The 24,806-nt window shown below is 59.0% G+C and overlaps 1 protein-coding gene across 2 annotated transcripts in view; it reads left to right on the top strand.

The window, feature by feature from the left end:
* SORBS3 (sorbin and SH3 domain containing 3) overlaps positions 1-21,380 on the top strand; it is a 31,817-nt gene extending 10,437 nt beyond the window's left edge. For both annotated transcript variants that reach the window (XM_084615271.1, XM_084615272.1), the window contains exons 4-22: positions 608-716; positions 1,565-1,809; positions 2,772-2,835; positions 3,294-3,329; positions 3,788-3,863; positions 6,376-6,472; positions 7,411-7,482; positions 8,090-8,149; positions 8,728-8,814; positions 10,467-10,519; positions 12,896-13,041; positions 14,556-14,647; positions 15,161-15,207; positions 15,919-16,033; positions 16,760-16,885; positions 17,931-18,452; positions 18,796-18,902; positions 19,341-19,447; positions 19,681-21,380. In XM_084615271.1, the coding sequence (XP_084471397.1) occupies positions 608-716; positions 1,565-1,809; positions 2,772-2,835; positions 3,294-3,329; positions 3,788-3,863; positions 6,376-6,472; positions 7,411-7,482; positions 8,090-8,149; positions 8,728-8,814; positions 10,467-10,519; positions 12,896-13,041; positions 14,556-14,647; positions 15,161-15,207; positions 15,919-16,033; positions 16,760-16,885; positions 17,931-18,452; positions 18,796-18,902; positions 19,341-19,447; positions 19,681-19,742 (2,223 nt within the window). In that variant the 3' untranslated portion in view covers positions 19,743-21,380. The remainder of the gene's footprint in view (positions 1-607; positions 717-1,564; positions 1,810-2,771; positions 2,836-3,293; positions 3,330-3,787; positions 3,864-6,375; positions 6,473-7,410; positions 7,483-8,089; positions 8,150-8,727; positions 8,815-10,466; positions 10,520-12,895; positions 13,042-14,555; positions 14,648-15,160; positions 15,208-15,918; positions 16,034-16,759; positions 16,886-17,930; positions 18,453-18,795; positions 18,903-19,340; positions 19,448-19,680) is intronic.
* The last annotated feature ends 3,426 nt before the right edge of the window (positions 21,381-24,806 follow it).

Raw genomic sequence — 24,806 nt, forward strand, 5'->3', positions numbered from 1 at the left:
AGGCCCATTCAGCCCTTGGCCCTTCCCCGGGGCTGCCCATGAAGGGGGTGACTGATGCCGATGGGGACGGTGGCCTTTGTGTTGTAGATGCTTCGCCCACTGGACTGAGACCCACCCAACCAGCCTCTCCCAGGGGTCGCCGAGCAGTCGTTGGACAGCGATGGGTTTTGGTGCCGGCCAGCCTAAGCCGGAGTTGAACCGATGACCTGGGGTCGGAAAGTTCAAGGGGGAGTCTCTTTGCTATGCAGTGTTGGGGCCCATGTCTGAGGAGGGATGGGCAGGAGACACATTCAGCCCCCACTCGAAGTCCAGACTCCTTCCCCACCTGTTGTTGTGTACGGCTAGTTCCAAAATCAGAGAGGGGAAACTGAGGCCTCAACTTCTCTGGCACCTGCTGCCTCCTAATCAGCCCAGCACCTGCTCCCTGGCACCCAGTGTGCTGTGACTCCTCTGCCCCTCAGCTCCCCCATGCCTGCTGTAACCCACACTTCCCAGTGCCCTCTGTGCCCTGACCCCTGACTCCCCTGCACCCAGACTCCTTCGTGCCCACTGTCTGGGCCCTGCTGCACCCTGCATAGCAGAACCATGTTGTTTCCCTCCCCTATAGGTGCCCGTGATCCATAACTGCGGCTCCAACACCCTGAACTTTGAGTTCAGTGACACGTCTCCCCGCAACGGCACTGCCGAGCCTAGGAGAGCTGCCCCCAGGAGCTCAGGTAACTCCAGCCAGGGACGGTGGCCCACAGTGCTGGGCTCAGAGGCCCGGGAGAGCCCCTTCTGTCTCAAAAGCCCTTCCAGCCAGCCCCGTTTCTGGGGACCATGGACCGTGTGACTGGAGGCCCAGATCTCAAGGTGCAGCTGTCTCAGTGCATCCCCCTAGGAGCGGCCGTCTGCCTGCAAGCCGGAGGTCCCAGGAAAGGGCGGAGCACAGAGCTTTCTCAGGGGCTGAGAAGCAGGAGAAGCTCAAATCCAGGCCGCTCCCTGCGCCAGGTTTAGGCCCAGCTCCTCTCCCAGACCAGCCCTGACTAACGAAGCAGGGGGCAGCCTGGGGCAGCCACCGAGCTCAGCCAGCCTGGGGAGGCACCTCTGGCAATGTGCTGGGGGCAGGGAGAGAGGTGTGGCCCCTTAGTGACAGAATGGATGTGTCCCCTTCTCGAGCTGGATAGTACCGAGCAGTCAGGGGAGCCGGGCACATCCCCACCTGGAGCAGCCCATTGCCACCACAGCCCTGCCCCCAGAGCTCACAGAGCAAGGACTGAACCCAGCCTCGGATTTGCCTTTCCCAGCACTGCATTTGGGGAGCTGAGTGGGGAGCTGAGGCCTCCCATTAAAAATAACATGGCTGTTCTGGGTTCCTTGGACTCCTGGCCCCACATCTGGACACTTGGTGTGGCAGTCTGTCTGTCAGCCCGTGTGTCTGTCCAGGGGACGTGGGCCTTGCTGTCAGTGGGGCTGCCATTGTGCTCACCACCAAGCACCTCTGGCATAGCAGGACCCATAAGTCTTTGACTGACCATGCCCTGAACCCCGTCTCTCTGTCTGTCTCTCCCCGCCTTGCTTGCAGTGAGCGACTGGTACCAGACCTGGCCTGCCAAAGAAACGAAGACGCTCAGTTCTCAGGCAGTGCCTGTTCCCCTCCCGGCTGGGTTGGCAACGAGCCCCCTGGAGAACGGCCCTCCGCCTGTGCCCCGCGCAGCCCCCTGGTCTGCCACCTGGACCAAGGATAGCAAGAGGAAGGACAAACGATGGGTGAAGTACGACGGGATCGGCCCGGTGGATGAGACAGGGATGCCGATCGCATCACGATCCGTGAGTCCAGAGAGGGAGTGGATTTAACGGGCCTTTAGAAACCCCACTGCTGGGCTGGGCTGCGGGGAAGGGAAGCATGTAGGAGGTGCTGGCCCCTCGCACTCGGTTCTGATCCCAGTGCCCTAGTGCGGTGCAAAGGGGGGCAGTGCTCCAGGGTAGGGGGCTCTGGAGGAGGCACTCTCCCCTTGCAGCCAGTGCTGACCCCAAGGCCCTAGGGGGCACAAGCTGGTGCTGTGCCCCAGGAAGTGGGGTGGGAGGATCAGTAGGGGGCGCTGTCCCCTGGGAGTCCATACTGACCTCAGTGTCCCAGTGTAGTGCTAGGGGGCGCTGTGCTGCAGGAGGTGGCATCTTATGCATACGAGTTAAATGCAAAAAGAAAAGGAGGACTTGTGGCACCTTAGAGACTAACCAATTTGTTTGAGCATGAGCTTTCGTGAGCTACAGCTCACTTCATCGGATGCATGCCGTGGAAACTGCAGCAGACTTTATATACACACAGAGAATATGAAACAATACCTCCTTCCACCCCACTGTCCTGCTGGTAATAGCTTATCTAAAGTGATCATCAAGTTGGGCCATTTCCAGCACAAATCCAGGTTTTCTCACACCCCCCCCCCAAATTCATTCTCCTGCTGGTGATAGCCCATCCAAAGTGACAACTCTCTACACAATGTGCATGAAATCAAGGTGGGCCATTTCCTGCACAAATCCAGGTTCTCTCACCCCCTCCCCCCCCCAAAAAACCACACACACAAACTCACTATCCTGCTGGTCATAGCTCATCCAAAGTGACCACTCTCCCTACAATGTCCTGGCCATCATTTGACACCTGGCTGGGGCCACTTTCCCTGCCCCCCACCAGCCGTGGCATATAGACCCCGCTGTAGCTTTCTGCTCCCCGCTAGTCTCCTTGCTGCCGGGCTGCTGCTCCTGATGCCTTGTGTGTTTGCTTCCCACGGCAGAGCGTGGACCGGCCCCGGGATTGGTACCGGAGCATGTTCCAGCAGATCCATCGCAAGCTCCCGGGTAAGGTCACCTCCTCCCTCGGCAAACCTTGGAGCCACACGCTGGGTGCAGGGGCCTTCCTGCAGCAGCTCGGCTAGAGCGAGGCCACGCACCTCTCGTGCCCTCCCACGCTCCCCACCCCCACCCCCCCGCCGCATGGTATGTAACGAGTCAGTGTCATTCTGCCAGCTCCCCTGTCACGTGTCTGTCCTTATCCTGGGACAGAGGTCAGGGACCGACTAATCCCCACCGCCCCACTCCCCTGCGCCTGTTCCTGGCCACATCCCTGCTGCTCCCAGAATTCCCATGGGCCTCCCCCCCTGCCCTGCTTGCTGGGTGGGGTGAGGGAGCCTGCCTCCCAGCAGACAGGGTAGGGAAGATCCCAAGCTGGGGTGCTTATTTCTGCACCCCCAGCGTGTGCCACACCAGACGTTGCCCCATCCGGGAACCTGCTCACACCAATCTCCCTCCTCTTCCAGAACCGCAGCTGGACTGGGATTTCCACCACTGCGTGGGTAAGCATCACAACCTGCTCGCTGGGGATGGGAAGTATCAAGTCCTTTAACATCGGGACAGAGAACAGGGCCTGGGGATCCCCTCACCCCTCTCTGCAACCACTGTTCATAGAGAGCAGGGCTTGGGGCCTTCCTAGGGACCACAGCTTCCTGCCCCCCTGTTCATAGAAAACAGGGGTTGGTGTGTCCATAGGGATCACAACTCCCCTCACCAGTCCCTGCCCCCGTGTTCACAGGGAGCAGGGCTTGGGGTGTTCGTAGGGGAAGGCCCTCACCAGGCCCTGCAGCCCCCTGTGCACAGAGAGCAAGTGGCTGGTGTTTCAGTTCTCTACACTCGGGGTGGAGTGTTGGGCTCTGGGATGGTGCCCTGTGGGAGGACACAATCCTTTGCCTGGCCCTCCAGGAGTCTGCGCCGCACCCCTTTCCACACTGGGCACTGACCCGTTTGTCTCCTCCAGAGCCACGCCCTCCGGCGCTTGCACAAAAGGGCCCCGCTCCAAGTGGCTCCCCTTACCTGCAGAATGGCCTGGGCTGGTGAGTATAGATGTGGGAGTGCTTGGTGGGACGGGACATGCACACCTCTCCAGTGGGGAGGAGCAGCAAGCCAGAGGTGCGGAGGGGAAGAGCCAGGCCTCTAGGCTGGTATCCCTGCCCCGGAATAGATCAAGGACTCATCGGTTCAGTGTCCCACTTCCTGCCACGCCAGATCAAATAATTGACCAGGCAGCTCTGCAATCTAACCTGGTGCCAGGCTGGAACAGACCAGTGGTCGATCTAGCCAGCTATCCTGCCTCTGACAGTGGCCAACGCATGATGGTTTAGAGACGAGTACAAAACCCTTCCTGTGCCACCCCAGTGTTCATTATCATCTCCTGTGAGGACATAACTGGCTCTGTGGACGAAGGGAAAGCAGTGGACGTGTTGTTCCTTGACTTTAGCAAAGCTTTTGACACGGTCTCCCACAGTATTCTTGCCAGCAAGTTAAAGAAGTATGGGCTGGATGGACTATAAGGTGGATAGAAAGCTGGCTAGTTTGTTGGGCTCAACGGGTAGTGATCAATGGCTCCATGTCTAGTTGGCAGCCGGTATCAAGTGGAGTGCCCCAGGGGTCGGTCCTGGGGCCGGTTTTGTTCAATATCTTCATAAATGATCTGGAGGATGGTGTGGATTGCACCCTCAGCAAGTTTGCAGATGACACTAAATTGGGAGGAGTGGTAGATAAGCTGGAGGGTAGGGATAGGATACAGAGGGACCTAGACAAATTGGAGGATTGGGCCAAAAGAAATCTGATGAGGTTCAACAAGGACAAGTGCAGAGTCCTGCACTTAGGACGGAAGAACCCAATGCACCGCTACAGACTAGAGACCGAATGGCTCGGCAGCAGTTCTGCAGAAAAGGACCTAGGGGTTACAGTGAACAAGAAGTTGGATATGAGTCAACAGTGTGCCCTTGTTGCCAAGAAAGCCAAGGGTATTTTGGGATGTATAAGTAGGGGCATTGCCAGCAGATTGAGGGACGTGATCGTTCCCCTCTATTTGACATTGGTGAGGCCTCATCTGGAGTACTGTGTCCAGTTTTGGGCCCCACACTACAAGAAGGATGTGGAAAAATTGGAAAAAGTCCAGCAGAGGGCAACAAAAATGATTAGGGGACTGGAACACATGACTTATGAGGAGAGGCTGAGGGAACTGGGGATGTTTAGTCTTCAGAAGAAAAGAATGAGGGGGGATTTGATAGCTGCTTTCAGCTACCTGAAAGGGGGTTCCAAAGAGGATGGCTCTAGACTGTTCTCAGTGGTAGCAGATGACAGAACAAGGAGTAATGGTCTCAAGTTGCCGTGGGGGAGATTTAGGTTGGATATTAGGAAAAACTTTTTCACTAGGAGGCTGGTGAAACACTGGAATGCGTTACCTAGGAAGGTGGTGGAATCTCCTTCCCTAGACGTTTTTAAGGTCAGGCTTGACAAAGCCCTGGCTGGGATGATTTAGTCGGGGATCGGTCCTGCTTTGAGCAGGGGGTTGGACTAGATGACCTCCTGAGGTACCTTCCAACCCTGATATTCTCTGATTCTCTGATTCTATGCCTGTCTGGCCCCGGCTCTTGATCAGCTTGTACCCTGAAGGATGAGGACCAAGGGCCTTTCTAATCTGATCCTGGCTAGGGGTGCAGGTGCGGAGTCTCTTTGAATAAAGCGAAGAATCCAAATTTCAAACCACTGGCCGTAGCAGCAACATCCTGCAGCAGTGTGTTCCACAGGATAACAGCACTGTGTGGAAAGAAATACCACCTCATCTATGCAGGCTTTTCCTGTTCTTTGTGCCCAGACAGGTGTGTCCCTGCTGCAAAGGGCAGGGAGGGACTCCTCCCCTTCCAAACAAACCCTCCACCAGCTTGGAAAATGAAGTTTGTTGGAGCTTCCCCCCACCACCACCACATGATTACCCCCACCTGGTACCCAGCTTAGCTGCCATGGGGCAAAGCCCCCCTGCTTCAGAAGGGTCTGCAATGATGGGATGGCTGTTAAAGGAAAAATCTTGGTGTCTTAACAGCCACTCAAGTGCCTTTTACAGCTCCCAGCCCTGAGGCCAGGGGTAAGGGCACCTGGAACCTGGGTGCTGAGCTGCCAGGGGCCGGGTGGGTGGCACTCCCTCCTCCGAGTCAGTGCTGATCCCAATGCCCCAGCATGGCCCTAGGGGTGTTGTGTTATAGGGTGGGTGGCTCAGTAGGGGGCGCTCTCCCCTCGCAGTCAGCACTGGCCCCAGTGCAGCAGTAGGGGGGCTGTGCTATCGGGAGTGGGGTGGCCGGCTTAGCAGGGGGCGCTCTCCCCCTTGCTGATCGCAGTGCCCCAGCACAGCCTCTGTGCTGCAGGGAGTGGTGGGAGGGCATCTGCCCCTCCGTGTGGCCCGTGATCGGGAGGCAGGGGGCGTGCAGCCCTGTTGTGAGAGGGGTGAAGGGAGTAGCTGTGCCCTTTGCAAATGCCTTGGGATGCCCTTGGGAGCTAGGCAGCAGGGCAGAGCTGCACTCACCCCACTCCCTTTCCTTGCAGGAGGGGCCAGGAGGCAGCCAATGATGCCGTGATGGAGCCCAGGAGCATTTTCAACTACGAACCCGGGAAATCGTCAGTCTTTGACCATCCCCATCCAGTAGGGAGCCTTCCCTGCCCGAGCACCCCCCGACCCCGTGCCTGCTCTGTGAGGGGGTGGGGGAAGGGCTCTTGGCATTTCCTTTGGCACAGACGTGTCTCCACACACCTTAGCTCCATTATACTGGCTAGCTCTTGGGCTGGGGGCATTTTCCAGGGGGTCTGCACTGACGCAGGACAGCCCGAGCGGGGAAGCGGAGCCCCGGCTGCTCTCCCTCTAGCTGCAGCGGTGTCTCCCTGCTGGAGAAAGCCGCACTGATCTTGTCAGACTCTTGGGATCCATCCTGGGTCGGCCCCTTGTGCCAGCACGGCTCCAGGGGTCGGCCCCTTGTGCCAGCACGGCTCCAGGGGTCGGCCCCTTGTGCCAGCACGGCTCCAGGGGTCGGCCCCTTGTGCCAGCACGGCTCCAGGGGTCGGCCCCTTGTGCCAGCACGGCTCCAGGGGTCGGCCCCTTGTGCCAGCACGGCTCCAGGGGTCGGCCCCTTGTGCCAGCATGGCTCCAGGGGTCGGCCCCAGAGCTGCAGCGGGCTGTTTGCCTTACTGTGTCCCGGTCCCGCCTGATCTCTGGCTTGGAGTCCGGCTTGTGCTCTGTGCCACTGGCTGGGAAGGCGGGGAAGCAGAGCCTGAGGCTCCGTGGGCATGGGGGGTGACAGTGTGGCCCGGCATGAAGTGTACGTGTGTGCACAGGACATTTAGCATGTGTGTGTACGTGTCTGCATGAGGCTGCCGGGGGACTATGCCATGTGCTTGGCGTGCCACGCTGCATGCCCATGCATTGCTGGACGCTATCACTTGTGTGTGTGCATGGGAGGCTACGGGAGACCCTGCCATGTGCCTGGCTCCTGTGCAGGGCGAGATCCCCAGGCTGCGGCTCCGGGAGTGCTGGCAGGGGCCTGACGTAGGAATGTGCTCGTGTGGCTCTGTCTGTCCCAACTGCAGGCTGCAGAGCCCCTGGCGGGAAGTGCTGACAGCTGGTACCAATTTCTGAAGGAGCTGGAGACAGGGAGCCTGGTAAGAGCCTCCTGGTGCTCTTCCCCCCCGCCCCCAAGCTGCTATGGGGGCTGTGGGATTGAGAGGGCTGCTTGCTGCTATCTCAGGTCCCCCAGTGTCCCTCTACCCCCCGCTTCCTACCCCATCTCCTGCTATGTCCCATCAGTGTCTTCCCTCTGCAAGGGACTTTCCCTGCAGCCCCCTGAACCAAACCCAATCCCCCTCTCTGTGGACGCTGAAGGGGTCCTTTGGAGTGCCTGGCTCCCCTCACCTGTAGGCTTGTTCCATGGGATCTGAGTCCAGCCCCCCATGACACCCTGCTGGCCTCGCTCAGTGTGCAGGCAACCCCCGCAGGGATGCGTCCCCCACACCAGCCCCTCCTAGAGATGGGCTGCTGGCTCCCTGCCCCACGCCCAGGGTGGGCTCACCACCCACCTTACATTGCAGGAACCCTGGGAGGGAGCGAGGTGGCTGGAGAACAGTCAGCGGGAGTGGCAGGAGCACCACCGGGGTGGGCCGGGGAGGGAATGATCCTGCCTCACTCCCTGGCTGGAGCGGATCTGCCTTCTCCCAGTCCCTGCTAGAGCGGGTGCTTTGCTGACTGCTGCCCACTCGTTGACTTTTGCAGCCTAAGAAGCCCCTGGCAACGTTTCCTATGGAGCCTCCCCCGCCATCCCAGCCAATCGAGGTAAGTGCCGTGCAGCTGTGACGGCTGGGGCATGTGCCCGGCACGCGCTAGCAAAGCCGGGGCTGCCCTCCGCCCTGGGGTGCAGCCCAGTGAGCATGTGCTGAAGGCCTGAGGGGGGAAGGGGGTTGTGGCTGAGCGATGACCCTTCCCCTGCAATGTGCACTCCCAGCCCACCCCGCACAGCTGTTCTGCAGCTGTGTTTACTGGCTTCCATGGTGCTTTGTTTTTCCCCTCCCCCGCTTCCACGCCGAGGTCAGGCGGAGGTTTCAATTGGTCAGCAAAGGCTCTGGTGCCGAAAGGGAAAGAGCCGCACCATGGGGCCACAGCGCCGGGGCATCCTCACCCCGTGGAACCTCCACGCCCCGTCGCCGTGGCAATGCCACACCGTGCCAGGGCGGTACCGATGCGGCTTTGTGGTGTCCTGGCGCTGGGGCACCATGCCGAAGTGCATCCCCGCCACCACCACCCCGGCACCGCCGGGCAGGGTCATACCCTGGCATCGGCCCCTCCGTGAGAGCGACCGGGCAGTGTGCCGGCTGGGCCCTGACACACGCTGTCTCCATCTTCCCCCCAACCAGGTGTTGCTGGAGAGAGAGCTAAAGCAGCTAAGCGAGGAGCTAGACAAGGACATGAAAGCCCTGGAGACACATCAGCACCCTTGCAAGGTATCCCGCCTCCACTCCCCAGGGGCAATCCTTTCCACATAGCTGTCCCTGCTAATTGCTTCCAGCTCCTGCTGACCAGCTGGCTCAGCTGGTGCCCTTTGCCGTCCACATCCTCTTACCTCTCCCACCCTGCAGGACTCGCCAGCGCCTCCTGGCGCCTGTGCTGATCACTGCAGAGCAGCAGGGACTGGTGTTCGTGAAGGGAGGGGTGTTTTTCCTCTTGACTTCACATCTCTGTGCTGGCTCCGCGTGTAAATGACATCCGTCGTGTCAGCACACGGCGCTGAGTTTGCATCCCGACAGAGGGCTGTCCGTTTCTCACCTCCCGCGAGCAGAGCTCCTGCTGGGGACTGGAACCACGCTCTACGGACATATTGGCCATATTCAGCCCTAGCTCCTGATGTACTATCCGTACATACCCTTCCCCAGGATGTTAGCAGCCAGTGGGACACTGGCTTTCTTTTGAGACCTCGCGTGACGGTCTTTGGTGAACCACAGTGGACGTACCAGAAGCAGGATATACCTCTGGGCCCCCGTGACAGCTGGTGTTAAGAAGTTCTTGGGTCGCAGGGATACAGGGCCTCTCCCCCCCTCAGGGGGCACTGACTCTAATCCAGCCCCAGGTTGCGGGGCTGGCTGGCTGAGGGGGACAGGGAGGGGGGTCCACACGTTCACACACCTTCACTCTCCTCAGGAATCAGTCGCTTGGCATTGACCCTGTGCCCAGTGGAGGCATTGCCAGCAGCTCTGCTCGCTGGCTGGGACAGGCGGGCAGCACCAGGGTAGCCCAGGACTGAGGGTAGGGGAAGCTCTTACAGACCCCGCCACCAGGGTGTGCAGGTCACATGGGCCTGAATTGGCTGAGCTAATCCCCAGCAAGAGTCCGGGCACTCTGCGGGTAGCGGTGTCAAAGCCTCGTCCAGGCCAGGCGCTGCCCAGCCCTCTCTGCCAATAGCCATGCGGGGTACCCGGCTCTGCCTCTGGACTCACGCTGCTCTCCCTCCCTTCTGCCCCCAAAGGCAGGGTCTGTCTAGCTATTTTGTAACACCTGCCCGCCCCCGTAGGCAATTCTCTGTCTAATCTAATCTATCACCTATCCCCAGATACACTCTTCCTTTATCCACCTGTCATAGTTCTAACACACCGTCACCATAGCGTCAAGGCACTGTCCGTCTGTCCTCCGTCCATCTGCCAGCCTTGCCCTCCCTCTGCCCCCGACCCCAAAAAAAAGAATCGGTCCCAGATCCCTCATTCGCCCTGACAAACCCTGGGTTTGGGTGGCAGCTTGGGAGCTTACAGGACACACCTCTGTCCCTCCCTGCCTGTCTCTCCATCTCTCTGCCTCCCCCTATCTCCATGGCCCTGAGCCCCTGGCCCTCTGTCTGCCTGCCTCCCTTGCAGTTGTCCCCCTGGCTCTGCAGGGGCCTTGGCCCCGAGACCCCCGGCCTCTCCCCCTCAGAGATGCTGGACTCTAGGACCCTGCTCTGGCCCCACTGGCTGGCTCTCCCTCCCTGCCGGATGGGCCAGTTCTCCCTGCTGGCTCCTTATTGGCTCCTCTCTGCCAGGACTTAGATCCCAGCTTCCCGCACAGGACAGCCTCTTGGATGATTAATTTTCTCTTTCCCCCCTTCTCTCACTGTCTCTCCCTGCAGACTTCCTCAGCGGCTCCCTGCGCTTGCTCCCCTTGCCTGGACTCTGCCGCCCGGTGAGTACAGCCAGGTAAAGCGGGGCATTGGGGCTGGCATGCTGGGTGCCCCCGCCCAGGTGCGGCAGCCTTTGGTTAGCTGGCGTCATCCCTCAAGCAGCTCGGTCCGCCCAGCAGCCTGGGGCTGGTTAGCTCAGAGCGGATTACGAGAGGTGCAGAAAAGGGGGGAGCGAGGGAGAGCTGAAGGGATGAGCGAGCAAGGCAGAGAGAGAGGAAGGAAGGGTGTGACAGCAGAAGAGTGGAAGGAAAGAAGAGCCCCTTGCTCATAAGTTAAGCATCAAGAGTTAGGGCTCCTCGGAACCGCTTGTTCTGGGCAGTGGGGGTACAGGGTACAGGGGGTACAGCGGGGGTACTTGGGAAGGGATTGGAGGACCAGAGGATTGGTGGCAACTAGCAGCCGGCCTCAAGGGGCCGTGCGGGCCTCTATGCCAGGGTGCGCCTGGGTGAGCACACGCCTTCGAACGCCCTGCTGCCTGGGCAGCCTGCTGCTCCCTGGCTGCAGCTCCCAGCCAGGTGCCTTTCCCGGGTCGCATGCCCCCGTTCCGGGGATTTTCCAGCCAGCCGGCTTAGTTCACATTGATCTCTGCCAGGTCCCACCCCACAGCAACGCAGATGTTTCCCAGCATAGGCGTGACCTGAGATCAGAGCCTGGGCTCTGTGCTCTTTCCATGCACTTTCATTTTGGAGCAGATCATCACATTCTTTCAGCGTGATCAGAATGCAGGGCGGTTCCCCTCCCTCTCTCACCATCAGTCACAAGGGCAGTGCCTACAAGGGGTTAAGCAGAATTCCCAGGAAACTTTCCCCAGAAGCCTCAGAGTCTGTCCCTGCAGCCACAGGAATCAAAAACAAACACTCCACTTGTAGGTCCTACCATAAACAATGGGCGGGTAGGCCCTGCAAGAAGCCAGGCCTTTGCTTTCCTTCCTGGGGGCTGCAGTGGATCCATAGGGGCCTCCTGGGGAGGAGGGCAGGGAGTAAGTCTTGAGGAAACTCCACTCCCTGTCTAAGTCTTTGGACAAGGGGGGCATAGGGCAGGGTGGCCACCATCCGCCAGGTGTCCTGCTCTGCCATGCACCCTCTCCGGAGTCCCACTTGTTTTCCCTCAGCATCATTCAAGTGCCTGGGAAAGTGGTGCTGCTCCTTTAAGAATTCAAAGTTAAACTTTAGCCAAGTGGCTGTAGCCTGCCAACTCCTTGCTGCTGCTGCTGCTGTGCGAGCGGTGGACAGGGAAGGGAGGAACCAGCGCTACCCGCCTGGCTGCCAGGGTAGGAGGCAAACTTCGCGTACCCACTCTGGCTGAGGGGGGCAGGACGTGCCGGGACCTGGCCAGGGGAATGGCCTGCAGGGGCAAAGAGAAGGAAGGGAAGCGGCAGGGCAGCTGCAAGGCAAGAACCCGGATTCCTGGCGTTCCCTTCCCCCAGCTGGAACTAGAACCCAGAAGTCCGGGCCCTGCTCCTGGAGGTTCGAAGAGAACCCAGGAATCCTGACCCCCTAGCCCCCCACCCTAATCCACTAGACCCCACCCTGCTCCCAGAGCATTGAACAGAACCTAGGTGTCCTGACCCCCAGCTTTCTCCTGGTTTGGCTGTGGGTGAGATGTAGGGAGGGGTTGGCTCTCTGGGTGGGAGCAGGGTTCTGGCTCTTTTGGGGCCATGGAGGGAGGAGGGGAAGCAGGCTGAGAGTGGGGGCTGTGTCACGGGTTGCCTGGCAGCCAGGTTGGGCTGGGCCGGCTGCTCAGAGACTCCCCCTGGGCGGCTCCAGCAATGGGGCTGGTTTGTTTTCCATGGGCAGTGGAGGTGGGACCCATCAGAGACACACCCCGGGTCAGCTGCTCCTGGCCACCGCTCTGCACTGGTGAAGTAATGCCGGTGGGTGGCGTCTGTGACCTGGCATCCTGTTGGAACCAGCCCCCGGCTGGGCTGGGGGCACGCTCTGCAGTAGGCTGCCTGGTAGCTCTCTCCCTTCCCAGACTGGAGCCCCAGTTACCCCACTTCTGCCCCAGGAACCCACCCCTGCTGCGGGGGGGGGGAGGCGGGGACGCCATGCTGTCAGCACCCTGCTTATGTTACACCCCCTTGTACTCCCAAGCCAACCACCACTAGGCCCTTGGAATAGGAGGATCTAGCTGTTCCCGAAGGCCTGGCATCGGTCTGCAGGGGGGCTGTCTGGGCATGCAGGGTCTGTGTGTCGCTGCATGGGGTGTGCGTGTCTGTGAGTGTCGTGGGGGGTGCACATCCCGGCAGATAATCACTCCCTATGGGTCACTAGCCCTTGATTTCCTCTTGGGATCGGGCAGGGGTGCCCTGAGGTTTTGGGCCTGGTTATCCACAGAGGCCCATAGTCTCTCTGACTGACTCTCTGCTCCTGCTCCAGCAGCCCGCCGTCTGCCTGCCTTTCCCATCCTGCCTCGGGGCAGAGCCCCCCCACTGCCCACCACCGCCCACCTGCCAGCCCCAGCATGGAGAGAGGGGGCCTGGGCCTGGCCACGAGCAATTGGAGCAGGTCTCCCCTCAGGAAAGGTGAGGATCTCTGCACACAGGCATGTCTTCCGAGGAGCTGTTCCCCTCTGCCCCCAGACCCTCGCTACCGCTCATGCCTCCGCTCTAGCCTTCTCCAATCTCTCCTTCACTCGTGCTGTTCTGTCTGCTGGGAATCCCCCCTGCAAACCATGGAGCCATTCCCCCCTCTTTGAATACTGCCTTGACACCTGCCTTTCCCCTTCCTCTTTCTCCCATCCAGCCTCCCCCTCTGGCTCACCTGTGGTCAGACCATGTGTGCAACACCCTACATGCACTGGTCTCATCCACCCCTCTGCACCCCAGTGGCTTCCCAGCTGCCCATGTCCTCAACCCAGCCATCTAAGGGCTCCTCCCTTTGAGCTGGGTTTTGGGGTGGGGGGGAAGGTAGCTGTACTGTTCCAAGCTCCACCCAAAAACCAAGCTCTGCCCACTGGAGTAGTGACCTAAGTAACTCTGCTGACACTTAAGTGTCGCTGATGGCATCCGAGCTAACCCGCTCTGCGATGAATGGGGCAGTTCGCCCATCTCAGAGTGATTGTTTCAGGCTCTCTGCAGACTCAGGCAGATATCACTGCATTACCTGCGCGTGGTTCAAGTTTTCAAGGTTTTCTTCCCAACCACAAAACCATACTCCTTTTTTCACAATGAAAGTGGAGATTCTGGGGACCAAGGCAGCAGCTTGTGAGTGCACAGCTGTCTCCTGGCCCAGCCCAAACCCTGGCGCTGGGCCTATTGTGCGTGGCCTAAGGGTGGATGGTGTCACAGAGAGAGCCAGTAATTTGGACACTGGCTGGTGTAGACAGTAGCAGCGCTCTGGTCATGTTCACTGGGGAGCAGCTGGATTGGCAGAAATTAAGAAATTTGCTTATTTGAGTCTATTTTGGTAGAGGCAAAGGAGTCTGTGTGGCTGTGAACTGTCAGAAGAATGTTAATAGGCAGTATAGGTGGATAGAGCACTGGACTGGAGCTCAGAAAACCTGGGTTCAGTTCCTGGGGTCAGTCTGTTGGGTGACCTCAGGCAAGTCACTTCTCCACTCTGCCTCAGTTTCAGGGTAAAATGGGGCTAATGCTACTGACCTCCTGTGTGAAACGCGTTGAGATCTGAGATGAGCTAGGGGGGTTACTAATACCTTGAGACAGTGAGTCCAGACTGGAGGGGTGGGTGAGAATGATCGTCCTCAGCTTCCAGAGAGAGAGGAAGCAGCTCGTCCAAGTTCCTGGCAGAGCTGGGACGAGAACCAGGCCTCTTGACTCCCAGCCACCGGACTATGCTGCCCTGGTCCTTCCGTCTCAGCCGTGCGGTGCCCTCCCATGCCGGTGGCTGGATATGGGTGGGAAAGGCAGCTCCACCGGCACCTTGTCTCGTCAGATTCAGAGCAATCCCTGGTATTGGAACAGTGCTGGGTGTCTCCTCGTAACACCCGCCTTCCTCAGCCACGGGGGCTGTCAGGAGAGCTGTGAGTGTCCCACCAGAGGGTGACGTACTCATCTCCCTGTTTCATGATTCTCTGCAGATCCCCCAGGCCACCCTGGGAAAAGCCCCTGGGCTGATGGGAGTGAGTCCATAGAGGCGGTGGATGGACCAGTGAAGAGAGAGGACAAGAAGGTGAGGCATGGCCTTTTCACTTGGGAACGTCTGCCACTCGCAGCTGACAGAGCTGGGACACTGGGTTGGCGAGACATAGGAGAAAGTTTGCCGGTGTGTCTGCAGCTGGTGTGGCAGCAGGTCACTTTCCATCCAGCTCGCGCGGGCCTGGCATCCGTCATTGGTTCTGGGGATTGCCGTGGTGCCGAGTAACCATAGGTGCTACCAAGCCAGCTCCAGGGATAGGGGGCCTAGACAAGGGAGACTGCCTCCGGTCTGTGTATGTGGGAGAGGAATTAGCCAGTGACTGGGGCTGGCATCTCTGCAGGGGACCCAGGAGCACTGGGAGAAGTGACCAAGCAGTGGGTGGCTTCTGGGTCTCCCTCAGGAACTAGTGACTACAGGGTAGGAGGCTGGGTTCTAGGGACTGGACTTGCCTGGGGGCCTGAGACCAGGATCTTCCTGGGACCCCAGGACTCTGGCTGTGATCTGATTTGTTTTCACCCTCTTTAACTCTTTCTCTCCCCACCCCAGATGAAAGCTGCTCGTGTCAAGTTTGACTTCCAGGCTGAGTCCCCAAAGTAAGTGGCACCTGGTGGATCTTTGTTGTTTCCAGACCTGAGATCCCCTGAGCGGGTCTGTTCCTATCAGTGTAGCCACCCCCCTCTGTCCTGGTGGACCCAGCCACTGTGCCAGCTGTGGAACTGGCCTGTATTTTCTCCCTCTCCTGGGGGGATTTAGTTGGTTAGTTTGAATCCTCAGGGAATCGTCTCTGGCGGGGAGTGGTGGAGAGGGACCTGGCCTACGCGATGCAGGCTAGCCCCTCTGTCCCCTGGCTGCTCCTGCAGAGATAGGAGAGTAGCTGGGGCAGGCCGGGAAGAGGGTGCCGACTTCCCCCTCGCTGGATCTAACCTCACCAGAGAAGAATGCGTGGAAATGAAGTCTTCCCAGGGGAGCGATTATGGACCAGAGTGGGGCTGGCACATCCTGAAGGGTGAACTTAACGCCTGGCTCAGCCTCAGGCTCCACTGTCTGGAGAAGTGGGGGGATGGCCCCTTGCAAAGTGGGCATCCTGCGGGACTGGGTCAGCAGCAAGAGAACTCCCTACAGCCAGGGGTTGAGGTGTGTCCCTGCTGATGGCAGGGAGGCAGGACTCAGCTCCGCATCAGGAGTCACAGGCGGGGATGGCCCCGTGGGTGTGTCTCGGGGCGAGGGAGCTCCTGGCTGGAGGGGGCAGGCGCCAGCCCGCAGGAAGGGCCTGTGGGCCGTGACGCTAGGCCTTGACCTTTCAGGGAGCTGACCATGCAGAAGGGGGACATCGTCTATATCCACAAGGAGGTGGACAGGAACTGGCTGGAAGGAGAGCACTATGGGAGGGTGGGCATATTCCCCTCCAACTACGTGGAGGTAAGGACGGGGCTGCTGCTGACATGATTGCAAGACTGGCTGGAGGGGCGCATGCCCAGGGCGGGTCCCCAACTCTCGAGGAGAGGGGGACAGACGTGCCCAGCTCTCCCATTGCCCCGGGCGCTGACGGCTCGGCGTCAGCCTGGCATCGAGGCTGGCAAGCTGCTCCCTGGACAGTGTTCTCATTCAGCTCTTGGCCCTGGTGCAGGGAGTAATAGAGACGTGCCCTCTAGTGGCCAATGCTGGTGTTACGCCTCCACCGGGACATGGGCAGCCATCAACACCCTCTTCCAACCCCTCCCGCAGCCCCAAGGTAACCCAGACACCAGGACAGCGGAAACCCTGGCAGGACCAGCTGCCTCCCAGAGGGGACCGAGCGATCCCAGACCCTACAGCTCCCTCCTCCCAAGCACAGCCTAGACCTTCTCTCTGCTGCTGCTGCTGAACAGGCTGGATGTGCCGAGCCTGCGGAGCTAGAGCAGTCCAGGTGTTCCCTAATATCCCATTGACATGACTGGCTGATCGCAGGGTACAGGGAGAGAGCCAGCAGCACTGAAAGGGTTAACCCCGTTCCCCTACACCTGGGGGTCTTGAACTGGAACATGCCCCACCGCAGCAGGAGGGGGCGGTATCGAGGCAAGGGCTGGATGGGGTGCTCCGGACAGACAGCTGCCCACCAGCTGCTGCCTTGCTCCGCTTACCCTGCTCCCTGTCTCTCCCAAACAGATCCTGCCTCCCACCGAAGTGCCCAAGCCCATCAAGCAACCCACCATCCAGGTGCTGGAGTATGGAGAGGCCCTGGCCCAGTACAACTTCAAAGGGGACCTGGTGGTGGAGCTGTCCTTCCGCAAGGTACAGAGCCCGCCTGGTAGGGGTGCTGGGCCCAGTGAGCACAGAACGGTCACGAGGAAGCTTATTGCAGAAGCTGTTACCTTCAGGTCACAGTTCAGTGCCTGGTAATGACCAAAAGTCATTCCCTCCTGACAGCTGTCCAGTGGCCTGTTGCTGGGTCTCAAACCAGTGCCTGGCCCTGTAGCTGGCAGCCTCAGGGAATCGCCCCTGACGGGGCGTGGTGGAGAGGAACCCAGCCTCTGTGAAGCGGGCTAACCCCTCTGTCCCCTGGCTGCCCCTGCAGTGTCGTTCTCTACACTGGTCCCTCCTGGGACTGAGCTGGGGATGCGGCATGTGTGGGGTGGTGGCGCATCATAGAATCATAGGACTGGAAGGGACCTTGAGAGGTCGTCTAGTCCAGTCCCCCACACTCATGGCCGGACTAAGTATTATCTAGACCATCCCTGACAGGTGTTTGTCCAACCTGCTCTTAAAAATCCCCAATGATGGAGATTCCACAGTCTCCCTGGGCAATTTATTCCAGTGCTTAACCCCCCTGACAGCTGGGAATTTTTTCCTCATGTGCAACCTAAACTGCCCTGGCTGCAAGTTAAGCCCATTGCGTCTTGTCCTATCCTCAGAGGTTAGCATCAGGTGCGCTTGGCCTGAACCTGTTTTGTAGGTGCTCAGAAGGTGTCGGTCTCCACAGTGGCCTGTCCAGAGCCCTTCCCCAGTGCTGAATCCACTTGCAAAGAGCCATGTCGCTGTGCATCACCCTCAGGCCGCATGCTCCAGGGGCCGAGCTGCGCCACCCCAGCGGCACTCCCCTCCATGGGACAGCACTGCGCAGCCAGCTGGACTGGACATTGCATGACTGGACAGACCAGTGGGGCTACAGGGGGCAGGAAACCAGACTGGCTGGGCTGTTGGTGCGGCTGGATGGACCTGCTGGAGCAGGAGATAAGAGAACCAGGGTGGGCTGGTCTGTTCTGGAAAGGCAGGAAGCCTCAGTGGCCCATGTCCCCATCCCGAGGGCTCCTAACCTCGCCCCTCTCTCCATCCACAGGGCGAGCGCATCTGCCTGGTCCGCAAGGTGGATGAGAACTGGTATGAGGGACGGATCTCCGGCACCAGCCGCCAGGGCATCTTCCCGGCCAACTACGTGCAGGTGGTGAAGGAGCCACGGGTCAAGGCCTCAGAGGAGTTCCCCTCCTCCCCAAACTTGACTGCCCCTGCCTCCCCAAGGCTGCTGGCTCACGCAGGCTCACCGGCCCAGCTGCACTCGCCTGGTAGCCAGCGTTCCGATCCCTCATCCTCCTTCCTGGCGGCCTCTCCCACTGCCCAACGGCACGGCATAGAGGGGGGCACCCTGTCGTCCTCGCCGCGCCATTTTGGCTTCACCTTCCCTGCCTCCCCCAAACTGCAGCATGCCGGAGTCTCGTCCAGCCTCCTCCAGGGGCCCCAGAGCCCCCATTTGGCCCCCAGCACCGCCTTGCTCTCCCCCCTGAGTCTGAGCCCGCAGCCTCTGGCCCCTTCCCGGCCACAGGAGAGTCCACCCACTGCAGCGCCCTCCTCGCTCCTTGGGCAGGTAAGACAGTCACGCTTCTCCTTCAGCCCTTCCTTCCCCAGGTCGTCCTGCCCAGCCTGCAGCACAAGGACCCCAGCTCCCTCCAGTGCAGGCTCTGCAGCTGTCCCAGGACAGCTGGTGAACCTGCACGCGCCCCTGGAGTCCAATCACCCACCCCTGTAGCCCCCCATGCATGCGGGTCAGCATCTGTCCTCTGGGCTCTCTCTCTCCCTCCCTTCTCCACACCACGGGGCTAATTTCCCCAGTGACGCAGTAGGAGTGCCCATCCCCTCCACCTCTGGCCCCCTCTCCCGGCGCTGCTCGCTGTTGTCCAGCGCACCAAACTCTTCCCTCTCCCTTGCAGAGCTCCGCCCGTGAAGCCTCGGTACCTGCAGGCTGCCACCTGGGCAGTGCTGGGCACCTCCCCAAGGCCCCCCCGTCTGACAATGGCTCCAGCATACAGTGGACCCCGTAAGTGCAGCCGGATCGCTGGCTTCTCCGTCTCGGTGAGGGGCGCAGAGGGGCAGGGTCCCCCTACTCCTTTTGGAAGCCAGCCAAGCCGGCCCGGGGAAGTGACCTGTGCCGAGGGCTGGCTGCAGACACCCCACGGAGGTGCTGGGCTGGGACAGTGTCCGAATTGTTACCCCAAACAAGGGTCTTTTCAGAGCCGCTCGCTCAGTGAACTGCGACCAGCGGATGCTGCTGGCGGCTGTACCAGGTCCTCCCCCACATGCAGACCCCCGGGCTGAGTGCCCCCAACATGCCTGTCTCTGTCGATGCAGCGCGGGAGCGGCTGGCGGGAGGGAGAGGGCTCTGCTGCCTCGGTGGGCCTGGCTCAGTTCCTAGCACCCGCCGGGCCAAGCCAGTGCAGGTGGGAGCAGGGTTTCACGGGCTGACGGGGTCTTGCAGGTTCCGGGCCATTTATCAGTACAGACCCCAGAACGAGGACGAGCTGGAACTGCACGAAGGGGACCGGGTGGACGTCATGCAGCAGTGTGACGACGGCTGGTTTGTGGGTACGTTTGCCGGCTGGAGGGAGGAGGGGAGATGCTACCCATGGGAGTGCTGGGGGGAGCAGGACAGGAGCTCCCAGTGACTCCAGTCCTAGCCTCTCCCAGCGGGGGCGCCGAAGGGGATGGTGCAGGACTGGCTATGGCGGGGAGGGTGGTGTTGGAAGGAGGTGAGTTGCCCCCGCAGGGCAGCCTCAGACCCCTCCCTCACGGCCCTCCCTGTGTCTTCCCACCCCCAGGTGTGTCCAGGAGAACCCAGAAATTCGGCACCTTCCCAGGCAATTACGTTGCTCCTGTGTAACATCCCCCTGCCCCGCACCCCAGCACGAGCCAAGAGGAAGCTGCAGCCGCGACTCAGGCTCCTGCAACCGACCCAGAGCCGGCGCCGCACTCTGAGACAAGGCGAGGAACCAGGAGATGGGGATCGGGCCCAGCTCCCACGGACATTCCCAGCAGGACCCTTTTGGTGGCTGCTGCTGGGGAGCTCGGCACTGGGACGGGCACCTGCCTCTCCTAGTAGGACCTCACTTCCCTGTCCCAGTCACTCAGCTCAGCTTCCAGCACTGCCTCTTGGGGCTCAGGACCAGTCCCTCTCCTTCCCCTGCCCGTGGGGCTCCCTCTAATGGGGACCAGTCCCTGTCCTTGCCCTTCCCCGTGTGGGGCTCCCTCTAACGGGGACCAATCCCCCAGCCTTACTGCCCATGGTGCTCCCTCTAACGGGGACCAGTCCCTGTCCTTCCCCCACCCCCGTGGGGCTCCCTCTAACGGGGACCAATCCCCCAGCCTTACCCCTCATGGGGCTCCCTCTAGTGGGGACCAGTCCCTGTCCTTCCCCCTCCCCCCGTGGGGCTCCCTCTAACATGGACCAATCCCCCAGCCTTACCCCCCGTGGGGCTCCCTCTAACGGGGACCAATCCCCCAGCCTTACCACCCATGGTGCTCCCTCTAAAGGGGACCAGTCCCTGTCCTTCCCTTCCCCCCCTCCGTGGGGCTCCCTCTAACATGGACCAATCCCCCAGTCTTACCTCTCGTGGGGCTTCCTCTAATGGGGACCAGTCCCTGTCCTTCCACCCTCCACCCCGTGAGGCTCCCTCTAACAGGGACCAGTCCCTGTCCTTCCCCACACACCACTGTGGGGCTACCTCTAACATGGACCAGTCCCCCAGCCTTACCCCTTGTGGGGCTCCCTCTAACGGGGACCAGTCCCTGTCTTCCCCTTCCCCCCCCCGTGGGGCTCCCTCTAATGGGGACTAGTCCCTGTCTTCCCCCTCCCCCCCCGTGGGGCTCCCTCTAATGGGGACTAGTCCCTGACCTTCCCTCCCCACTGTGGGGCTCCCTCTAACGAGGGACCAATCCCCCAGCCTTACCCCCCGTGGGGCTCCTTCTAATAACCAGTCCCTGACCTTACCCCCACATGGGGCTCCCTCTAACATGGACCAATCCCCTAGCCTTATCCCTAGGGCTCCCTGCTCCCCCATGGGGCTCCCTCTGATGTGGACCAGTCCCCCATCCCTGCCCCCAGGGCTCTCCTGTGCCCGCCTGATAGGTATCTCCCAGTCTGTGCCTCACTGCAGAAGGTGTCTGCATCCTGCGGGAAGAGACTGTTAGTCCTTTTTCTCCAGCTGAACCCCAAAGCGGGACGCTCCTTTCTCCCTGGGGAGGCACAGAGCGCTATATCTGCCCCACCCCGACCTCTGGAGGGAAGCGGACACTGAGCCTGCCCTCTGCATCTCCATGGACCCAGCGCGTTGTGCTGAACCCTGTGCGTGCATGCGGCTGACCTTAGCCTCGGCAAGGTCGCTGTCCTCTCCGGTGCTCCTGCCATGTGGGGGGGGATGCGGGGAGGGCAGACTCCTCGAAGCTGCCTGGAAAGGGCCGGCTCACGTACCCGGAAACCTGATCTGCTTGTCCTCTGTTATTAAAGATCAGCCTCACCCCATGCGAAGGCCCCGCCTGGTGATCGCAGGGACGGGCAGGGATCCGCGCAGCAGGGCAAAGGGCGGCTTGTGATGGAGGCGCCCTTGTTGCCAATGCCAGGATGCACTGAGCGTGCTAGACCTTCTCTGAGCAGCAGGCAGTGCCCCAGCTAGGATCCCTGTGCTCCCCTTGCCCTCACGCTGAGTGCAGTCACTTCGGTTCTGTACCAGCTAGGCGGCTCGCTGGTCACCCCGTGCTGGGCACCCCCTAAAGCATCTCTTCACACTCGGGGTGGCGGTGGCAGACTATGACCCCTTCGGACCTGCTCAGGCCAAGCATGAATACATAAAAGGGTGTTACAAAGAGGAGGGAGAAAAATTGTTCTCCTTGTCCTCTGAGGATAGGACAAGAAGCAATGGGCTTAAACTGCAGCCAGGGTGGTTTAGGTTGGACATTAGGAAAAACTTCTTAACTGTCAGGGGGGTTAAGCACTGGAATAAATTGCCCAGGGAGGTTGTGGAATCTCCGTTATTGGAGATTTTTAAGAGCAGGTTAGACAAACACCCGTCAGGGACGGTGTGACTGGGGTCCTAGTGGGGAGCTAGCTATGGTCACTCAGTTAGGGTGAACTGCAAAGAATGGGGCAGACAGACCCCATAAAGCTGGTGTACATTCCCATACTTAGATTTACCAAGCTAGATAAAACAGCTTCTTTATTACCTCACTGGTTACTCAGAAGTCCAGACAACACAGTTCCCTTAAAATGATCCAACCTCAGGCCTCCATCCAGGTACCCACTGTCACAGAGTCCCTGGGCGATGCTTTGGAACTGCTCCCCGTGAAGCCAGTCAGGATTCTGGGGTGGTCGCCTTCCTGTGAGCAGCCTGTCTTCAGGACACAGCTTCCACCTTCCTGGGTCTGACCTTGGAGCATTCAGCATCCTTTGCCCCTCTGTGCGCTTCCCACAGCGAGTCCGCTCAGGCGGGGCTCCTGGGGAAGCCAGAGGGTCCTGCACCCCAACTTCGCAGTCAGACGTGACTCTCAGCCAGCCAGTAAAACAGAGGTTTATTAGACGACAGGAACATGGTCTAACACAGAGCTTGTAGGTGCAGAGAACAGGACCCCTCAGCTGGGTCCATTTTAGGCAGTGAGCCAGACAACCACGTCTGCCCTTCACTCCATGTCTCCAGCCAGCCCCAAACTGAAACTCCCTCCAGCCCCTCCTCCCCTGGGCTTTGTTCCTTTCCCCAGGCCAGGAGGTCACCTGATTCCTGGCCATCAGTTGCCAGGAAACAGGGTGTTGGCCATTCTCTGTGTCCAGACCCCTGCACACACCTGCCCTCTAGGGCTCTGCAATGATCATACACCCTTACCCCACTACCTAGATACTTAAGAACTGCCTAGGGGAAACTGAGGCACCCCCACACTATTCAGAGGAAACATTAAGAACAGTCCCACTTCGTCACACCCACATCAAATATGATGAAAATTTCTGTAAATCTTATTTCATCATATAAAAGAAAAGGTTCTCCCAGTCCCAAAGGATCGGACATGTCACCTCCCAGGTTAACAAATGTTTCAGATCTTACCCAAATATGCGCCTCATGCAATTCTTATTAACGAAACTAAACTTTATTAAAAAACAAGAGAGAGAGAGAGTATGGTTAAAAGATCAGTATACATACAGACATGAGTTCAATTCATTGAGGTTCAGATTCGTAGCAGAGATGTTTCAGAGTAACAGCCGTGTTAGTCTGTATTCGCAAAAAGAAAAGGAGTACTTGTGGCACCTTAGAGACTAACCAATTTATTTGAAAATCTGATGAAGTGAGCTGTAGCTCACGAAAGCTCATGCTCAAATAAATTGGTTAGTCTCTAAGGTGCCACAAGTCCTCCTTTTCCTGTAGCAGAGATGGTGAGCTTTGTAGTTGCAAAGAGTTCTTTCAGAAATAGTTCATAGGTTATAGTCCAATGTCCAAATCTCATATTCAGGGCATACCAGCATAACTGGGACCCCAGTCTTGCGACTCAAATTTCCCCCGATGAAGCCTAAGCTGACAGAATCAGGACCCAAGGATCTTTTATATAATTACAGGTTTCAGAGTAACAGCCGTGTTAGTCTGTATTCGCAAAAAGAAAAGGAGTACGGGTGGCACCTTAGAGACTAACCAATTTATTTGAGCATGAAGTGAGCTGTAGCTCACGAAAGCTCTCAAATAAATTGGTTAGTCTCTAAGGTGCCACAAGTACTCCTTTTCTTTTTATATAATTACATGTCTTTTGACAAGGTGGGAGTTCAAAAGTTAATTAGGATGACTTTGGAGGAGGTCCATCACCGGTACTTATCTATAGAATTAACATAAGGCAATTTGCTTGTTCCTCCACCATTCACAGATTATTTGCTATACATTTCAAAGAGAGACGAATACCGATATCCCGTGTTTACAATTCATTTAAATGCTAGGATGTTCTTTTGACCTCTGAATTATTAGAATACAGCATAGATAGGGACTGTTGATTACATTGGCGACCCTACTCATACATATGTAAAAACACAAACATTATCTCCCCACATGTCTTTTGAGGGTTACAGATGGTCTAGATAATACTTAGTCCTGTCCTGAGTGCAGGGCACTGGACTGGATGACCTCTTGAGGTCCCTTTCAACCCTACAATTCTGTGAGCTCCAGGAGGTTATTTAGTGACCAAAGGGCTGCTGACATGTTACAAGAGAAGTGGCTGCTCCGAGCTGGGGCAGATGGGATTCAGGAGCCTCCGGCTGCTCCCTCACAGACACTCATCCAGGGCAGCATCCCGGCCTCAGTTGTGCGGGACCAGCCTATGGCTGCCCTGGAATCTCTTGTAATGACTCTGGTGGTCAAGGGTGGTGATTCAACAGGGCCGGGCTCAACCCAGGGACCAGGACAATATCGGCCCAATATTTGTACCACTCCTTTCCAGCCCTGGCCTCCTTGAGCTTCCTCTCCCTGAGCTCGCAGGGTGCAGATCCAGCTGGGGGTCTCAGCGGTTTGGGCCGCACAGGCCATTACACTGACCCATCCTAGGGGCAGCGCTAGGATCCACAGGCAGGATTCCTGGACAGTAGTATCTCCAGGCACTGAGAGAAGGCTCTGAGTTTCCCCAGCTGGAACATAGCTGGCCCTCGCTAGGAACAAGGGTGGCTGCAAACTTCCTCCATTTAATACACGTGAAAGGGGGGCCCTGGGTTCCAGGCAGGCTCCCAGCACCCCAGTGAATAAAGTCTGAGCAGGGCTGGACACACTGGCAGCCGCCTTTTGCTCTGATTCACTCACCAGGAAACCCCACTGAATCAATGGGAGTGCGCAGGGTGCCCATTGGCCCAGTAGCTGTGTATAGGGGGAGGGATCCGGGTGGGTGGTCCTCAGGTCAGCACCCAGGCAGGAGGGGCTGTAATTACAAGTTCCAC

Source organism: Lepidochelys olivacea (assembly GCF_965140295.1).
Source record: "Lepidochelys olivacea isolate rLepOli2 genome assembly, chromosome: 26".
NCBI classification, from domain to species: Eukaryota; Metazoa; Chordata; order Testudines; family Cheloniidae; genus Lepidochelys; species Lepidochelys olivacea.